The sequence below is a fragment of the Rhinichthys klamathensis genome, unplaced genomic scaffold (assembly GCF_029890125.1).
Source record: "Rhinichthys klamathensis goyatoka isolate OS25496 unplaced genomic scaffold, OSU_Roscu_1.1 h1tg000151l_1, whole genome shotgun sequence".
Lineage (NCBI taxonomy): Eukaryota > Metazoa > Chordata > Actinopteri > Cypriniformes > Leuciscidae > Rhinichthys > Rhinichthys klamathensis.
The window spans coordinates 5631-25000 of record NW_026606686.1 but is presented as its reverse complement, the minus strand read 5'-3'; the positions used below and the strand labels follow the sequence as shown (position 1 = coordinate 25000).

General features: G+C 42.2%; 1 protein-coding gene across 1 annotated transcript in view; it reads left to right on the top strand.

The window, feature by feature from the left end:
- tcf4 (transcription factor 4) overlaps positions 1-18754 on the top strand; it is a gene marked incomplete at its 3' end in the record, with an annotated part of 102016 nt that extends 83262 nt beyond the window's left edge. The window contains exon 6 of the mRNA XM_056258424.1: positions 18696-18754. Within this exon, the coding sequence (XP_056114399.1) occupies positions 18696-18754 (59 nt within the window). The remainder of the gene's footprint in view (positions 1-18695) is intronic.
- Positions 18755-19370: the final 616 nt, after the last annotated feature.

Genomic DNA, 19370 nt, shown 5'->3' with positions numbered 1-19370 from the left:
ACCTATGGTCTTTCCCATCGCGGTTGCAACCTCTCTCCAGGCATTTCCCAACGCTATTTTATTGGAGTGTAATTGTGATGAACTGTCATATAAATGCGGATGTATACCATAGACTGTAAAAAAAGATGCTTTCATCGCTCTCTTCCATTGGTCAGAACTGAAGCCGCGAGTGTCCCGATATGCGCAGTCTGCGCAGAAGCGATCCCGGGACCAGACATGCGCGGTCGTGAGCAGGAAGTAAAATCAAGGCGTGAAATCAAGGCCCCGCCCTCTCTCTCGCAGAATCAATCGCAAGCACACGCTCCTGCATTTTTTTAAATTAATTATAGAAATTTAGATATTACATTTAAAGCTCCAATCTCCTCAGTCCTCCGAAGATCCCGAAAAAAAAGTCTGTTGGTGCTTCAGTGACTACTTCGCTCAGAGAACCTGTCAATCACAGCTGTCAATCATGACGTCACCACCACCGCATTAAACAACTAACTAAAAACAAACTTATTTTAAAAACAAACAGTTTGAATTACATCAGCGTGATAAAAACTACAGTAAATGACAGAAACCATCTTTTTGAAAAACGATATTTGAAGTGTAATTTAATTGTTTAGTTGGTCTCACATGGGGAGGCGGGGTTTATGACCTATACTAGGACCGGCCACCGGGGGGGCGATTGAGACGTTTTGGCTTCACTTTCAGGGCTTGTGCGGCACGCTTGATGTATACGTATAAGCTAGGGATGCCCCGAATATTCGGCAACCGAAAATTTTCAGGCGAAAATGGCCCAAAAGTGCATTTTCAGTTTTCGGCCGAAAGACTTTTATCACTGAAACAATACGGCCGAAATGTTGGGATGACGCAAACAGAAACCGCGACCTGCACGTGCTTGTCTGAAGCAATATGTCTGCGGTGTGGGCGTATTTCAGCATATCGGATGGTGTCACACCAATTGCAAATAGAGCGTATGGCGTGAATGATTTCAATGTCAAGTCAATGTAAAGACGCGTTTACTCACGTCTAGAGGTCCTGAACGCGCGTCTTGAGGTCCTGAATGAGGCGTTTACTCACGTCTAGAGGTCCTGAACGCGCGTCTTGAGGTCCTGAATGAGGCGTTTACGCGCGTCTAGAGGTCCTGAACGCGCGTCTTGAGGTCCTGAATGAGGCGTTTACACGCGTCTAGAGGTCCTGAACGCGCGTCTTGAGGTCCTGAATGAGGCGTTTACGCGCGTCTAGAGGTCCTGAACGCGCGTCTTGAGGTCCTGAATGAGGCGTTTACGCGCGTCTAGAGGTCCTGAACGCGCGTCTTGAGGTCCTGAATGAGGCGTTTACGCGCGTCTAGAGGTCCTGAATGAGGCGTTTACGCGCGTCTAGAGGTCCTGAATGAGGCGTTTACGCGCGTCTAGAGGTCCTGAATGAGGCGTTTACGCGCGTCTAGAGGTCCTGAATGAGGCGTTTACGCGCGTCTAGAGGTCCTGAATGAGGCGTTTACGCTCGTCTAGAGGTCCTGAATGAGGCGTTTACGCGCGTCTAGAGGTCCTGAATGAGGCGTTTACGCGCGTCTAGAGGTCCTGAATGAGGCGTTTACGCGCGTCTAGACGTCCTGAATGAGGCGTTTACGCGCGTCTAGACGTCCTGAATGAGGCGTTTACGCTCGTCTAGAGGTCCTGAATGAGGCGTTTACGCGCGTCTAGAGGTCCTGAATGAGGCGTTTATGCTCGTCTAGAGGTCCTGAATGAGGCGTTTACGCGCGTCTAGACGTCCTGAATGAGGCGTTTACGCTCGTCTAGAGGTCCTGAATGAGGCGTTTACGCGCGTCTAGAGGTCCTGAATGAGGCGTTTACGCGCGTCTAGACGTCCTGAATGAGGCGTTTACGCTCGTCTAGAGGTCCTGAATGAGGCGTTTACGCGCGTCTAGACGTCCTGAATGAGGCGTTTACGCGCGTCTAGAGGTCCTGAATGAGGCGTTTACGCTCGTCTAGAGGTCCTGAATGAGGCGTTTACGCGCGTCTAGGCGCGTCTAGAGGTCCTGAATGAGGCGTTTACGCGCGTCTAGAGGTCCTGAATGAGGCGTTTACGCTCGTCTAGAGGTCCTGAATGAGGCGTTTACGCGCGTCTAGACGTCCTGAATGAGGCGTTTACACTCGTCTAGAGGTCCTGGGTCCTGAATGAGGCGTTTACGCTCGTCTAGAGGTCCTGAATGAGGCGTTTACGCTCGTCTAGAGGTCCTGAATGAGGCGTTTACGCGCGTCTAGACGTCCTGAATGAGGCGTTTACGCTCGTCTAGAGGTCCTGAATGAGGCGTTTACGCTCGTCTAGAGGTCCTGAATGAGGCGTTTACGCGCGTCTAGAGGTCCTGAATGAGGCGTTTACGCTCGTCTAGAGGTCCTGAATGAGGCGTTTACGCTCGTCTAGAGGTCCTGAATGAGGCGTTTACGCGCATCTAGAGGTCCTGAATGAGGCGTTTACGCGCGTCTAGAGGTCCTGAATGAGGCGTTTACGCGCGTCTAGAGGTCCTGAATGAGGCGTTTACGCGCGTCTAGAGGTCCTGAATGAGGCGTTTACGCGCGTCTAGACGTCCTGAATGAGGCGTTTACGCTCGTCTAGAGGTCCTGAATGAGGCGTTTACGCGCGTCTAGACGTCCTGAATGAGGTGTTTACGCGCGTCTAGAGGTCCTGAATGAGGCGTTTACGCGCGTCTAGAGGTCCTGAATGAGGCGTTTACGCGCGTCTAGACGTCCTGAATGAGGCGTTTACGCTCGTCTAGAGGTCCTGAATGAGGCGTTTACGCGCGTCTAGACGTCCTGAATGAGGTGTTTACGCGCGTCTAGAGGTCCTGAATGAGGCGTTTACGCTCGTCTAGAGGTCCTGAATGAGGCGTTTACGCGCGTCTAGAGGTCCTGAATGAGGCGTTTACGCGCGTCTAGAGGTCCTGAATGAGGCGTTTACGCTCGTCTAGAGGTCCTGAATGAGGCGTTTACGCGCGTCTAGACGTCCTGAATGAGGCGTTTACACTCGTCTAGAGGTCCTGGGTCCTGAATGAGGCGTTTACGCTCGTCTAGAGGTCCTGAATGAGGCGTTTACGCGCGTCTAGAGGTCCTGAATGAGGCGTTTACGCGCGTCTAGAGGTCCTGAATGAGGCGTTTACGCGCGTCTAGAGGTCCTGAATGAGGCGTTTACGCTCGTCTAGAGGTCCTGAATGAGGCGTTTACGCGCGTCTAGAGGTCCTGAATGAGGCGTTTACGCGCGTCTAGAGGTCCTGAATGAGGCGTTTACGCGCGTCTAGACGTCCTGAATGAGGCGTTTACGCGCGTCTAGACGTCCTGAATGAGGCGTTTACGCTCGTCTAGAGGTCCTGAATGAGGCGTTTACGCGCGTCTAGAGGTCCTGAATGAGGCGTTTATGCTCGTCTAGAGGTCCTGAATGAGGCGTTTACGCGCGTCTAGACGTCCTGAATGAGGCGTTTACGCTCGTCTAGAGGTCCTGAATGAGGCGTTTACGCGCGTCTAGAGGTCCTGAATGAGGCGTTTACGCGCGTCTAGACGTCCTGAATGAGGCGTTTACGCTCGTCTAGAGGTCCTGAATGAGGCGTTTACGCGCGTCTAGACGTCCTGAATGAGGCGTTTACGCGCGTCTAGAGGTCCTGAATGAGGCGTTTACGCTTGTCTAGAGGTCCTGAATGAGGCGTTTACGCGCGTCTAGAGGTCCTGAATGAGGCGTTTACGCGCGTCTAGAGGTCCTGAATGAGGCGTTTACGCTCGTCTAGAGGTCCTGAATGAGGCGTTTACGCGCGTCTAGACGTCCTGAATGAGGCGTTTACACTCGTCTAGAGGTCCTGGGTCCTGAATGAGGCGTTTACGCTCGTCTAGAGGTCCTGAATGAGGCGTTTACCTCGTCTAGAGGTCCTGAATGAGGCGTTTACGCGCGTCTAGACGTCCTGAATGAGGCGTTTACGCTCGTCTAGAGGTCCTGAATGAGGCGTTTACGCTCGTCTAGAGGTCCTGAATGAGGCGTTTACGCGCGTCTAGAGGTCCTGAATGAGGCGTTTACGCTCGTCTAGAGGTCCTGAATGAGGCGTTTACGCTCGTCTAGAGGTCCTGAATGAGGCGTTTACGCGCATCTAGAGGTCCTGAATGAGGCGTTTACGCGCGTCTAGAGGTCCTGAATGAGGCGTTTACGCGCGTCTAGAGGTCCTGAATGAGGCGTTTACGCGCGTCTAGAGGTCCTGAATGAGGCGTTTACGCGCGTCTAGACGTCCTGAATGAGGCGTTTACGCTCGTCTAGAGGTCCTGAATGAGGCGTTTACGCGCGTCTAGACGTCCTGAATGAGGTGTTTACGCGCGTCTAGAGGTCCTGAATGAGGCGTTTACGCTCGTCTAGAGGTCCTGAATGAGGCGTTTACGCGCGTCTAGAGGTCCTGAATGAGGCGTTTACGCGCGTCTAGAGGTCCTGAATGAGGCGTTTACGCTCGTCTAGAGGTCCTGAATGAGGCGTTTACGCGCGTCTAGACGTCCTGAATGAGGCGTTTACACTCGTCTAGAGGTCCTGGGTCCTGAATGAGGCGTTTACGCTCGTCTAGAGGTCCTGAATGAGGCGTTTACGCTCGTCTAGAGGTCCTGAATGAGGCGTTTACGCGCGTCTAGACGTCCTGAATGAGGCGTTTACGCTCGTCTAGAGGTCCTGAATGAGGCGTTTACGCTCGTCTAGAGGTCCTGAATGAGGCGTTTACGCGCGTCTAGAGGTCCTGAATGAGGCGTTTACGCTCGTCTAGAGGTCCTGAATGAGGCGTTTACGCTCGTCTAGAGGTCCTGAATGAGGCGTTTACGCGCATCTAGAGGTCCTGAATGAGGCGTTTACGCGCGTCTAGAGGTCCTGAATGAGGCGTTTACGCGCGTCTAGAGGTCCTGCGGCGCTGTAGACGCAAATTCGCCTCAGTCGAGTTTGGAATGTTTAAAATTTAAAATTAAAATCACATTTAAAATATATATTTTTTTATGTTTGAGATCATATATCTCGATATTAATAACCGTCTGAGTAATTCTGAGTCTTGGAACTGTAAACTCTCAAGTGTTGGCTTTCTTTATACAGTACAGTATGTGTTTATTGTGTATGACTTGAGCTTTTTATTTTGGTCATTTATGCCCCACTTTGCATAAATAGGGTGTTAAAGATATTCCAGACTCTATGACGACATTGGCTGTGCTTCACTGAAGTGGGCGGAGCCCCTTGTGGTATAGTTTGCTTGTCATGATTCTCTGATTCGTGGAGATTTCTCTGCAGAATCATGGGTAATGTAGTTAATCACCAGGATTGATGCTGCTAAATATGAATATTTTAAAAGATATGTTGACTGATGTCTTCATCAGAAACATGTACTGTCAATTAACAACCTTGTATCTCACAGTAAGGCTGTCTTTAACACTTTATGAGTTATTGTTAGATGGGATGGGACAGATTCCGGCCAATCAGATTCAAGATTTTTCCAGATCTTGGCATTTTTGTGGTCAGATGGTCTCAGATGGATAATGTCAGTTCGTGTGTGTTCATGTGAGTCGGATTGACCGGTGTGGTGGATCAGTTTTTGATAATGAGGATGACATCATCGTGATGCAGGCGGCTGATTGGTCAGTGTCAGATCTCACAGACACAGGTTTCCCAGACTCCTCGGCAGCTGTAGCCGCTTCCTCCAGCTGTTACAGACACGTCACCTGCTCTCTCTCACACACACACACACACACACACGCACACACACATAAAGCCACCGCAGGTCCATAATTACTGCCACCAGGGGAGGCAGAGGAGCCATTAGAGACCCTGGGAAAGAGAAAACACACACACACACACACACGCACGCATGCCCACAGTTTATAATGTTCAATCTTTTACTGAACATGAGAAACACACTGACTCTATTCAGCCTTAATTCATTTTTACAGCACTCATTTTTTCAAAGCAGCTTTACTTAAAACCATGATGTTAATGCTTATAATATCTTACTCCTTTAATTTAGCCAGATTAGAGCTGGGCGATAATATACTCACATTTTGCAACAACATAAACAATCAAACAGAGGATTTGCTTTATTGAATATTAGGGATGCACGATATTAGATTTTGGTCGATATTCGATATGCTGATATTTTCAAACTAATTTTGCCCGATACCGATATATTTGTATTTTTTTTTTAAGTGCAAAAAAAGCGTATTAAAGCTTCTATTAAAGTTCTCAGTCAAGAGCAGTGAGTGATTTCCTCTGTGTTTTGTTTTATTAACATTAAAGGGATAGTTCTCCCAAAAAAATTAATTGTCATCATTCACTCTCTCAAGTTGTTTTAAACCCAAATAAATGTCTTTCTTCTGTTGAAATTATAAAAGTTATTTGGAAGAATGTGGCTAACCAAACAGTTGCTGTACTCCAGTGACTTCCATATATATTTAAGCAAAAGAAAGAAATGAATACAGGTTTGGAACAACATTAGAGTGAGTAAATAATGACAGAATTTTTATTTTTAGGTGCAGTATCTCTTTAAGGACAAGCGGCAGCACATTATTACTGTCTCTTTAAGAACTGCACGCGACGCGTCTAATATACACGCATTTGACAAGCAGATTTTCTCTGCTTTCACTTTAGACATAACCAACTTTGTTTATGTAAACCTTGTGTGTATTTGACAGTATCAGCGCAATAAGACTGGAAAGATTAGTCCAGTATGCAGGCACTGTGACAGGCTTTAGTTCCTGTGAGCGTTGGGTGTAACGCGCTCAGAAAAGCGGATGTTAGAACAGCGCATCAGCACGTGAATGACATGTTTAACTAGCAAGACTTTGACGCACATGCAAATAATGAACTTTTTTGAAAATAATGAACTTTTGTCGCGTTGTACAGTATGTTGAGATGAAGGCGCCAGAATTGAACTGAATGCACGATACTATGATTTTTCTTCAAAAGCAGATCGCGGAGACATTTTAATCGTCCACGATCAAAACCGCTTGAGACGCACACTCCTAGTTGGAAGTTTAAGTTGCTGGCGCTCATGCTTCGCTCACGGTCGTCACGTGCGCATAGGAAACACGCCAACCTATCGGCAAGGCTCATCGGCAGAAATATTCATATCGGCCGATGCCGATGATGGTCATTTTAAGCTTTTATCGGCCGATACCGATGTTGTCCCGATATCATCGTGCATCCCTATTGAATATATATTGCTTTACTTGAGTGTTCTGTGTGCATGCAGATCAAGTTGGACATGCTTATATATGCAACTTCATATTAAGAACTGGGTGACAATATTTTGTGACAAAAGTGTGTGTGTGTGTGTACTTTTACAACTATGTTTGTGAGGACCGGTTGAGTTTTAGACGGTCAGAGTGAGGACAAAGAGAGTAAAGTGAGGACATTTTGGCCAGTTATCACTTTCTGAGAGCCCTTTAAAGGCCTGTTTGAGGGTCAAGACTCTGTTTTAGTGATCAGTTTATAATTAGGTAATTATGGTAAGTGTTCGGGTTAGGCAGTTAGTTGTGATGGGGAGGGTTTGGGTACGGAGGAGCTAGAGATATCATTGTGTCAATGAATGTCCTCATAAAGAGAGTGAGTGAGTGAGTGAGTGAGGGTGGGTGAGAGAGAGTGAGAGAGTGAGAGTGTGTGAGTGAAAGAGTGTGTGTGAGAGAGATTGAGTGAGTGAGTGAGTGAGTGAGTGAGTGAGTGAGTGAGAGAGTGTGTGAGTGATAGAGTGTGAGTGAGTGAGTGAGTGAGTGAGTGAGTGAGTGAGTGAGTGAGTGAGTGAGTGAGTGAGTGAGTGAGTGAGTGAGTGAGTGAGTGAGTGAGTGTGTGAGTGAGAGAGTGTGTGAGTGATAGAGTGTGTGTGAGTGATAGAGTGTGTGTGAGTGAGTGAGTGAGTTAGTGAGTGAGTGAGGGTGGGTGAGAGAGAGTGAGAGTGTGTGAGTGTGTGAGTGATAGAGTGTGTGTGAGAGAGATTGAGTGAGTGAGTGAGTGAGTGAGTGAGAGTGAGAGAGTGAGTGAGTGAGTGAGAGTGAGTGAGGGTGAGTGAGGGTGGGTGAGAGAGAGTGAGAGTGTGTGAGTGATAGAGTGTGTGTGAGAGAATGAGAGTGAGAGAGATTGTGTGAGTGAGGGAGGGAGTGAGTGAGTGAGTGAGTGTGTGTGAGAGAGTGAGAGAGAGATTGAGTGAGAGAGTGAGTGAGAGAGAGTGAGTGAGTGAGAGATTGTGTGAGAGAGTGAGTTAGTGAGTGAGAGATGTACAAGAGTGTGAGTGAGTGAGTGAGAGATGTAAAAGTGTGTGTGTGTGTGTTTCTCCTCCAAAGCTGTTCCACTTCATCTGAGTTTGCTGCTTGTTTCTCAGACAGGATGGACGCATCATCTTCATCATCATCAGTGAGACGCCTGTCTGTCTCTCTGACATCTTTCACCTCTTCTATCTGTCTGTCTGTCCGTCCATATCTACATTTCTGATGTTTAGACCGTCACAGGTGTGACATCATCAAACTCAGACACTTCATCTGCATCTGCAATAAGTGTTCAATTATTCAATCAGTCAATTAATAAATCAATCTCGCTTCCTTCAGAACAGTTGAGGAAAGCAAGAGTCGTGTCGTGTGTGTCAGTTCATCCGCGCTTCTGAAAATGATTTATTATTAATTCATGCCGTAACGATCAGGATACGTTTCTGAACTGGATCTTTTAGATCACTTTATTAGCTTAAGTCTATCAAACAAGCTGTGGTTTCCCTTTATACCTCGTCTGATTGAAGCCTGTTTAGTGTCCAGCGTCCAGGATGCGGTGTGCTTGAACACAACAAGAACCCGGAGGCATGGAGAAGTAAATGTTGTTCTGTGAGATGATCTGTGTGTCTCACGAGTGTCGAACGCTGGTAATCGTTCTGACAGCGAGTCGATGCTCTCTCTAAAGAAGAGGAACAGCTCTCGACCTGTGCGCTCGACTCCAGGCTTTCCCCTCATAAACACATGCAAATGTAGAGTTATCGCACTCCCCGGCTCAGCCCTGTCGAACGCTCCCGTTGGCGCGGATCCCTTTCTGTGTGTCTTCCTCGTACGCTACAGATGTGAACGTTAAGACCATCTAAGCGCTCGTTAGCACAAAGTAAGATGGCGAGCTTTAGTGAGACGTTCCTTTGTTCATTGTTCGGATCAAATGTGTTGTGATCTGTGATGTATTATATTGTCGGCACGCGTAATCCCCACCGCCGCTTTGGTTTTTGTGTTTTATTCCGCGTATAAATACAATGGAGAACATTGTTTGGCTTTTCAGACTTCGAAAGCCTCGTACGCCGCACGCGTCCTTATTGTGTGTCAGATGTTGTGGAATCACGCAACAAATCCTTCGCCAAAACAAAGAGGAACTATAAAAACGCAGCTTTGTCTTTGTCTTGGTTTGTATGTTAAAACAAAAGACACAAGAAGAAGGAGACAGAAGCGCGCCGGCGAGGGAAGAAGCGGCTGATGTTGATTATGAGATTTACTGACACCAATACTGGAGATCTCAGAGATCTCCTCATCACTCCTGTGCGCCGCACATGCTGGCACCAAGAGTGTGTGTGTGTGTATGGATAATAATATCTGCATTAAATGTATATAAACATAATATAAAAAACATACATTCATATATTTCTATTAATATAAATCATTGTGTTTATATTTATTAAATTATATATAATATTTTCAATAAATGAATATACATTTATTTATTAAATATATTTATATTAATATAAAAAAATATTAATAAAATAAAATAATAACATGTTCATTAAATTTATGTAAATAATATATAATATAACAAATATTTAAATAATGTATATAAGAAATTTGTTTATATATATATAGTAAATATGTTACATAATTTTTATTTATTTCATAATTATTTGTTATAAATGTTTATAACTATTTATTATTAATATAAATAAATGGATAGATAGATAGATAAGTGTTACATTTTTATATTTACATTGTGTTAATGACTTAAATTACTATTAATTTATATATGCAATTCATTATTTATATTAATATAAATAACTGCATAGATGTGCTTGTCTGTTTCTGTGTTGGTTTGTTCATCCCAGCTGGACGAACCACTGTCCACACACACACACACACACACACACTCAGTCCTCGGTCCTGCCGATGTTGATCATGAGATTCACCTCGACACCGAAACCAGAGCCAACAAATAAATTTGACTCGATCGATCGAAGCGCTCGGACGTTTACGCTTGTTCATAATCGTTGGACTTTATAAGCAGTGCCAGAACTGTGCCGGCGTTCATCTTAACGTGCCAGAACGCCAAATGTATTCAAAGCGACCCCTGAACGCCACCAAACTCAGGTGATTTCGCCTGTGTGTGTGTGTGTGTGTGTGTGTGTGTGTGCCAAGCGGCTCCCGGGATGTTTTAGGGTTTGGAGATTATATAGATCTGCGTACGGGACGTCTAACGAGGGTCTAGAATGCAATCAAGCGTTTTGAAAAGAACTTCGGCTCGGCACAATTTTAATGCCGTTCTTCAGGATGCCAAAATCTCGGCGCTAGCAGGGTCGCGCTGATGGCGACTCGCGTAAAATTAATTTCTGATGTGGCATAAAGAGCTTTGCGATTGTTTTTGTGGTGTTGTGCATGTGTTGTTTCTGCCGCCAGCTCCCCGCGGATCGAGCCGGCTCCTTCTGTACCTCTCAGACTGGCCCGGTGCCCGTGATGTCATGGAAACTGTGTGTGTAGCGAGTGATTCATGTCCACACACACACACCCCTTCCCCCTCACGGACCCCCTTTAAATCATCATCCCTCGTTTGAGTTTCCAGCTCGAATGGACGTGAAGACGTGTTTAACCGTGAGGTGTGAGCAGGTTTACACTGTGTGGGGAAACACACACTCCCAGCACTCTCGCTATCTGATGATAACCGCTGCGTTCCAGACCGAAGGAGTGTGTGTGGAAGTTTTGGCTTTGAGACATGAAAAGCTCTTTGAGCGCTTCTTTAAAGATGAACTTGGCATGAGAACACAGTGGCACGTCCAACCCCCGAACCTCGACCTTGACCAATCAGGGCTCTCTCTCTCTCTCTCTCTCTCGGTCGCCCGTGTGCCAGATTCACTTTCATAATTCTATCAGAAACGCCGCAGCTCTCCGACTCCACATCCAAAACGCTCAACCTTTTCCTCGTCAAACCTCAGCGAAACTATTTTAAGCCGATGCGCTGCTAAATGCGTTTGGGCTTCTCCGCGTCGGGAATCATCGGCTCCCCCAACATAACCCAGCCTAGCTGTACGCGTGACTGGCCTCTAGACGTACTGTACATGCAAGAGAATTCAACTAAATAATAATAAAAACAACCCAACCTGATGCATGTTATATATTGTAGAGCTCATAAGATTGTACTTTATTTATCATTTGACCCAGAGAAACACATTACTGTATACAGGAACTTTTCCTTTAGAGGTCAAACTGCTCAGTTACATGTGCGGATTACATATTTTTAATCATTTTGAAATTTGATTAAGCTATATTTTTTTATTAAGCTATACCATAACTATTATATATATATATTTGATTAATTTTGTTTTATACATATTTATGTTATTTATACACACACACACACACACATATATATGTATATATATATATATATATATATATATATACAAAATTATTATGTTATTGTGTAATTTATATATATATATATATAAACTTATTTGATTAATTCTATTTTCTATTTTTTTTACTGTATATTTTTATATAATATGGTATATTATCTATGCGTATGAATATGTGTGTGTGTGTGTGTATATATATATATATATATATATATAGAGAGAGAGAGAGAGAGAGAGAGAGATTAATTATATTATCTAATTGTATTATATATATACACTTTTTTTATATATACTGTATATATATTTATTATGTATGTATGTATATATATATATTAGGGCTGTCAAATGATTAATCGTGATTAATCACATCCAAAATAAAAGTTTTTTTTTTACATAATAAGTGGGTGCACTGTGTATAATTATTTTATATATATAAATACACACACATGCATGTATATTTAAGAAAAAAATATTATTTATATATAAAATATTTATATTTATATATAATATAAATCTATATACAGTATATACATGAAAATATTTCTTAAATATATACAAGCATGTGTGTGTATTTATATATATAAAATAATTATACACAGTGCACCCACTTATTATGTAAAAAAAAACTTTTATTTTGGATGTGATTAATCACGATTAATCATTTGACAGCCCTAATATATATATATATATATATACTTATTCGATTAATTCTATTTTCTAATTTTATTTTATATATTTTTTATATAATATTTTATATTACCCATGTGTATGAGTGAGTGTGTGTGTATATATATATATTAATTCTATATAGAGAATAAATCTATTTTCTAATTCTAAATCTATATATATTTACAAACACAAACACATTTATATCATTTACAAAAACTCTGTTTTGTGTGAAATAGAAATATCATCTTGCCCATGCCGATCTCGGTTGTGTTTTATTTGTTCATCATCTCCACTGTAACGTGTTGTTTAAGACACAGATATTGATTTAATATCTGACATCTCTCATAGGCATATAACCGAGACTCCAGGAATATTTAGATTAGCTGTCAGACATTATTATCTATCGGAGAACCAGCCGAGACCGTCAGCGGTGAGAACAGCAACACGAGTCTCTCCTTCTCTCCGCTGTGTGTGTGAATGTGTCTGCACCTGCTCTCAGTGGCACACACACACACACACACACACTTCACGAAGAGTAGAAGAAAACATCTCACTTTATGTGCATCTCACACTACTTCTATTATTAATTAGTTATTTTCTCTCTTTAATGATGTTTTGCTATTAGTAATTTTTGCAAGAATTGTATTACATGATATCTGAATAATTTATTTACACACACACACACACACACACACATAAAATCATCTACAAAAGCAAAGCTTATATACAGAATTATTTGTTATTAATTCAATTCATTTATGTGATGTTTTGCACTTTAAGACTAATTATTTCTCCTTCATTTTGGCCTAAACAAAAGCATTAATATGCACGCGTATGACTTCTGCTCATCAGATGTGTGTGTGTGTGTGTGTGTGGGTCTCTCTGAGTGCAGGACAGTGACCCGTGGCTCTGGTTCCTGAGGGCCTGCGCTCGGGTTTATGTGTGCTGTGATGAAGGGCGAGAGAAACGTGAGATTAAACCCGAGGAAGCGCTGCCATGCTGGAGCAAATCCATATTTGTGTCCCGTGTCGGGACGGGGAGAGCACAACATTGTGTAGCTTAATTTCCTCCAAGAAATTGCCTGTCAGGAGACATCATTTCCAAATTATTGTTCATTACGAGCGACCCTCAGCATCCGCGTCTCTTCCTGCGGTTTCCCAACGACAGATCCCGATGACTTTCTTTCCCAGTACAAGCTCAATGAGTGGCTTTAACCGTTCGGCTTTGTGTGTTTCCAGACCTGTGGTTGTGTGTGTGTGTGTGTGTGTGTGTGTGTGTGTGTGTCTCTTTAAGGTGGATGTGATGCTGTCTCTGTACAGTAACCACTCATTTACTTTGACATGTGAAGCTTGTTTTGATCAGAAGCGACTAATAATGTTACAAAACATTCAAATAAATGCTTTCTATGCATCGAAGAATCCTGAAAAATAAAATCCGCAAAAATATAAAAAAAAATTCAACATTGATAATAATCAGAAATGTTTCAAGAGTGATTTGTGAAGGGTCATGTGACACTGAAGACTGGAGTAATGATGCTGAACATTCAGCTTTGATCACAGGAAGAAATTACACTTTAAAATAGAAAACCGCTATTTGAAATTATAATAATATTTCACAAATTTTACTGTATTTTTGGTCAAATAAACTTCTTTCAAAAACCGTATGAACTCGGTGGTATAGATCTTGACCTTTGACCTTGGAATCATTTCAGTTTTTTATTTATGACTACGTACAATTTAAAACATGTAGTTTAGGTTGCGTTAGTACAAATGTGTATTTCTAGTAATATATGAAATATTGCAACAAAAAAAAATTGCAGTCGAAACGGCATATTTTTTCCTTCAACGCACCATATCTATAATTTATACATATTTCAATGTTTCAATCATACTGTAAGTTGCATTCAGAGTGTTTTTTTTTTAGTTTGTCTAAATTAAATTAATAAATTGACTAAAACTGATAATCACATCAGATGAACAAAAATATTTCCCCACAAAAGCTGACAGAATATGTTTTATTGAAGCTCTGAGGTTGTTGTGTGTGTGTGTGTGTGTGTGTGTGTGTGTGTGTGTGTGTGTGTGTGTGTGTGTGTGTGTGTGTGTGTGTGTGTGTGTGTGTGTGTGTGTGTGTGTGTGTGTAAAGTGACAGAGCATCTGTGTGACGTTCCCGTTCTGTCGATCGCATGTCGCTTTTTTGATGAACTGTTTCAGAAGGTTAAGCACATTTTTTATCCTTTATTCTCTCTCTCTCTCTCTCTCTCTCTCTCTCTCTCTCTCTCTCTCTCTCTCTCTCTCTCTCTCTCTCTCTCTCTCTCTATCTCTCTCTATCTCTCTCTCTCTCTTTCACTCTCTCTCTCTCTCTCTCTCTCTCTCTCTCTCTCTCTCTCTCTGTCTCTGTCTCTCTCTCTCTTTGTCTCTCTTTCTCTCAACCCTGCCCCCCTAAACACTCTGGCACGGATGAATCTGGCGTGTGTGTGTGTGTGTGTGTGTGTGTTAGCGAGCGCTGATAACGGCCTGCTTGATCTCGCTGGTCTCGATCGTCCCGCTTTGTGTCGTAATGATCACTTCTGAATGCAAATCAATGTGTTTCTTTGCTGCATGTGTGCCGGTGGTCGTGTGTTTTTGGCTCGGATGTGATAGATTGAACGTAGTCTTCATGTTGTCAACGCGATTTATTAGCGCAATGAAACCCAAAGCAGCGGAATAGCGTGTTTACGCTTCTCAGCAGTTTCTCCCGTGGCAAGCGCATGACGTGTGTGTGTTTCGCTCACGACAGCGATGATGCGCAGCTGGTCCAGCGCAACATAATCCATAATCTGCGCCGTCGATGAGTCAGAGCGGGTTTGTCTTTGACTAGCTGATGATTATGAGCCGGTTATTATCCATAACAAAAGCAGTTATTCACGGGGCGCGTGTAATGAGGGGCTGTCACGCTGAAAACACACTCATAACCACAGAGAAACTTCAGCGTGACTCAGAGTCAGAGATCAGAGCACAGCGATATTATTAGCCTTAAAATATCAGCGCAGAAACAAACACGTGAACTAATGAGGAAACATCCACCATCTTTAAACCCAGAGAATCAAACAAAGCCTTCAGATTTAAGGAGAGTATAGCAAAAGTTTGAATCATCACTGTGTAAGAGCTCTTGACTTCGGGGACGGACGGACAGGAATTGATTCAATCTGATTCGTATTTATATATTGGTACAAATAAAGTCAAGGTTTGTCAGACTAACTTGCAGTTTTGATTGAGATATTTCTGTCATATTTCAGACTAGTGGAAAGAAAACATTGAAGTGTTTGTTAGTTACACGTTATCTTTGCGTAAAGCAGAAATCTCCACTTTACATACACCAAACTTTACAGTTTTATAACATTTTATTCCTAATAACATGATGAAAATGTCTGTTCTGACAGTGTTTTCCAAAAAAACCCTCTAGTATGTCAGCAAAATCAAACAAGAGCTTTCAATCTGGCTTCATCCAGTGGTCAGATTATGCAAATGAGTATGTATTTGATTAGATAATGCCTAATTTGCATATTTAAACAACATCAGAAAATGTGCAATACAAAACAGTTGCCTTAAAGGGAAGCTGTCATGCAAAATTCACTTTTATATTGTATTGTTTTTGAACATGTACACAACTACATTATTTTCCCCATAAATCTGAAACCGTATGTGACATCACATATGCGTAGGCTCCGCCCACGACTGCTGACAGACTCCGCCCTATTTGCTAAGCTCCGCCCCTGAGTGAGCTATACACCTCGCCAGAGCTTTCAGATAAGAAGTGTATTCTTATTAAAGCTGCTAGAGTTATTCAGTCAAGAGCAGTGAGGGATTTTTGAGTTTTTCTTTTGTTTTTGATTCATATTAACAGCAGTAGATATGGCTGCTTTCTCTTTAATACACAGATCTAATATACACGTGCAATTTCTCTCCCTGCTGTTTACGTTCACAGACATAACCCGACTGTGTTTATGTGAACTTTGTGTGTTTTTGACGTAACCTTTTGTCAGTTTAAGCGCAGTAATAAGACGTGAAGATGTGTGCGCTCAGAAGACCATATATCATAAGTTTAGACTGATATGACTTATAAACACATGCAGATAATACACTTTCATGAAGATGCAGAACTGCAGTGACACGAGAGCATGGATAGAGATGATGATCAAAACCAAACAGATGTTTTAGTTTTTGGCAGATCATCCGAGACACGAGCTGTGAAGGCTCCGCCCTCTTCTGGATAGGGGGCGGGGACTCAGCCGCTCATTTGCATTTAAAGACACATGCACGAAAACAGCATGTTTTTCCTTCCACTCAAAAATGCCCATTTACAACAGGGAATAAATGAGCTGTGATATTTCTGGGGGCTTATATTACATCTAGTTACATTATTCACCTGTAGCGTCTTGCCTTTAAATAAAATAATCTGAGATGCATGATTTGTTTTAAGATTGTATGGATTTGTTTTATATGGACATGGTATTTTTTTTTTTGTCGGCATGAAACTTGTTGTGCTAGTCTTCCCTAATGTGATTTACATCTGAGTGAAACGCTTCTGGAAGAACACACGTGATTGGTTGGTTGTGGTTTGCTATTGGTGGATCTCCTGTGATTGACAGGTCATAGCCCCGCCCTCGTCATCAGAGAAGAGAAGAGATGCTGGAAGTTATTCTGATTCAAGATTATTAACACACTAATGATGTGCATTTAAACACTGCGATATTCCATTAAAAAAAAATAAGAGTTGAATTTTGATTTCCAAAAGGTTTTAAAAGTCTTAAATCGGTAACAAGCTGAAGAATGAACTGAAGTAACAGCAAACACAGGAAGAGCGTGAGCATCTGTGCTCAATGTGTGTGTTTTTCCGGAGTGATGTTCCGTCTGTGGCATTCCTGTCTCGTTCCAGCTCTCTTCCGGATGTCATTCCCACTTCCAGATTCACGGTCCTGTGGATTAGCAGGATTTAGCAAGATGTGTTTCTGAATCCAGCAAAAGCACAGGACTCAGGAGGAAACACTACCACTGTTCTCGGGAACCGTTAAACGTCCCGAAGAACGAGAGTGTGAGCATTTCCTCCGTGTGTGTGTGTATGAAATGCTTCAGTCACATGTGGGATATTTCAGGGACCTTCAGACGATGTTCTTCGTGTGTTCTGCATCATGAATCGCCAAATGTTGTGTGTGTTGTGTTGTGTGTTTGGACGCAGGTCATGCATGTGGTAGTGGTTGACCTCTTGTTTGACCTTTGAGGACTCAACATGTTCTGGGACGCCACCTGGATAATGTTCAGATTACAACAGAGTACAATGATTCCTCTGTGTGTGTGTGTGTGTGTGTGTGTGTGAGAGAGAGAGAGAGTTTATAGATGGGCTGTTGACACACAAAAAGTCTAGAAAAAAACAACAGCTGAGATTTTCATATTCATTTATGATGATTATCGAGTTATAATGGCTTTAGATTGGCAGATTTATTTTGAGAGAAAGTAGACCTTGAAGTGTTTGAAAGTTACTAGTTAAATAGCTTTATTGTCTTTATTCGAATGGGCTTTTGACATAAAACTGTTCTTATTATTATACAGTTGTTATTATTATAATGATGGAAATATGTACTTTGTTTTATTCTATGGTGTTTGAAGGTTTACAGTAGTAAATATCTGTTGTTTTTGTTGATTTTCATGGATGATTGTAGAGATATATCGATTTTTGTTGTGCTATATGGTCACTGTTGCATGGATGGCAAAGACTTTAATAGTAGAATTAATGTTTGCGTATTGAATATCACTGTTGTCTTTCCTCAAAAGGCCATAAAACGCCTTTCGTTGGTTCAGACAGCGTAACGGCGGCTCAGGAGAACATCAGCAGGCTTTCGTAATCGAGCTCATTTGATTATGACTGGATGAGGTCACAAGACCTTAACAATATTTGCTGTGTGTGTGTGTGTGTGGCTCACTCAAGCATGTTCCTGTATATAATGAACAGCCTGTAGACGAGTGTTTGTGAGACTTTGAGAAGGTCTTTATTCTGCTAATGCCAGATTTTCATGCCCGCTTGAATCTAAAGGAGCCGAACCGCTAGTCGCCTCGTTCCCTCATGTTCCTTTGTTCTCGCTACATCAGTAAAACAACAACACAAGTCAAACATCTTCAATCTTTCATTTAACACAAATAGATTCGGTCCGTTTGTTCGTCAAAGCGTCCGACTAGCGCTAGCGATGATAACCCAGCTTGTGATGTTTGAAGGTCTTTGAATGTGTGTGTGTGAGGCTCACACCAGCTGGCCGTGTGGGAACTCACTGGTTTCGTCCCATTGTCGCCCGTCCTTTCAGGTTTAAAGGACGTTATTAGAAGATCAACAGTGTTTAGATTGAGTTGAGTAATGAATGATGTGCTAATGATCTGTCTTTCGTCTCTTGTAACAGGGAAACCGGAGCGAGCGTCGTACTCTTACTCACGAGACTCCAGCGTTCACGGCTGTCAGGTAAGAGTTACTGTAATTGCTCATTAACTTGAGATGTCTCAGATATAAAAACACAACTTGTTTAAACACATTTAAAGTCAATGTTTCTGCTACTGTTCTGCCTGTTATTATCAAGTCAAATCTACTTACCTAACATTCATTTGTCATTTAAGTGACACTTAACATTTCATTGAAGTAAGTAAATGTTTTTTAATTTAATTAATTTCACATATAGAATTAAGTAACATCTATTTAACTAAGGTAAGTAACTTGAACCAAATTAACTTTTTACTCAAACAACATTGAATTAAACCATACTTTAAAAGTTTATGCTTTACTGTAGAAACATTAAGTATATTTACTGTATATATACAAGTATAAATACAGTATATTCAATAGATATTGTATAGATTTCATACTGTATCTACATAATAGAAGTAACATGGCACCTGAACACAGAGATACTTGGTACACAATGACGGAAACATTCGATTGATTGATTGTTTTTTTGAGTATGAATGTGTCATTTTGAGTTGAAAATTAATCCAGATTAATCAAGTTACTAAACCTAACAACAAAAGCAATGATAAAACTGCTGGAAAACTGTGAAAAATCAACCTCATTAATTATTCATGCC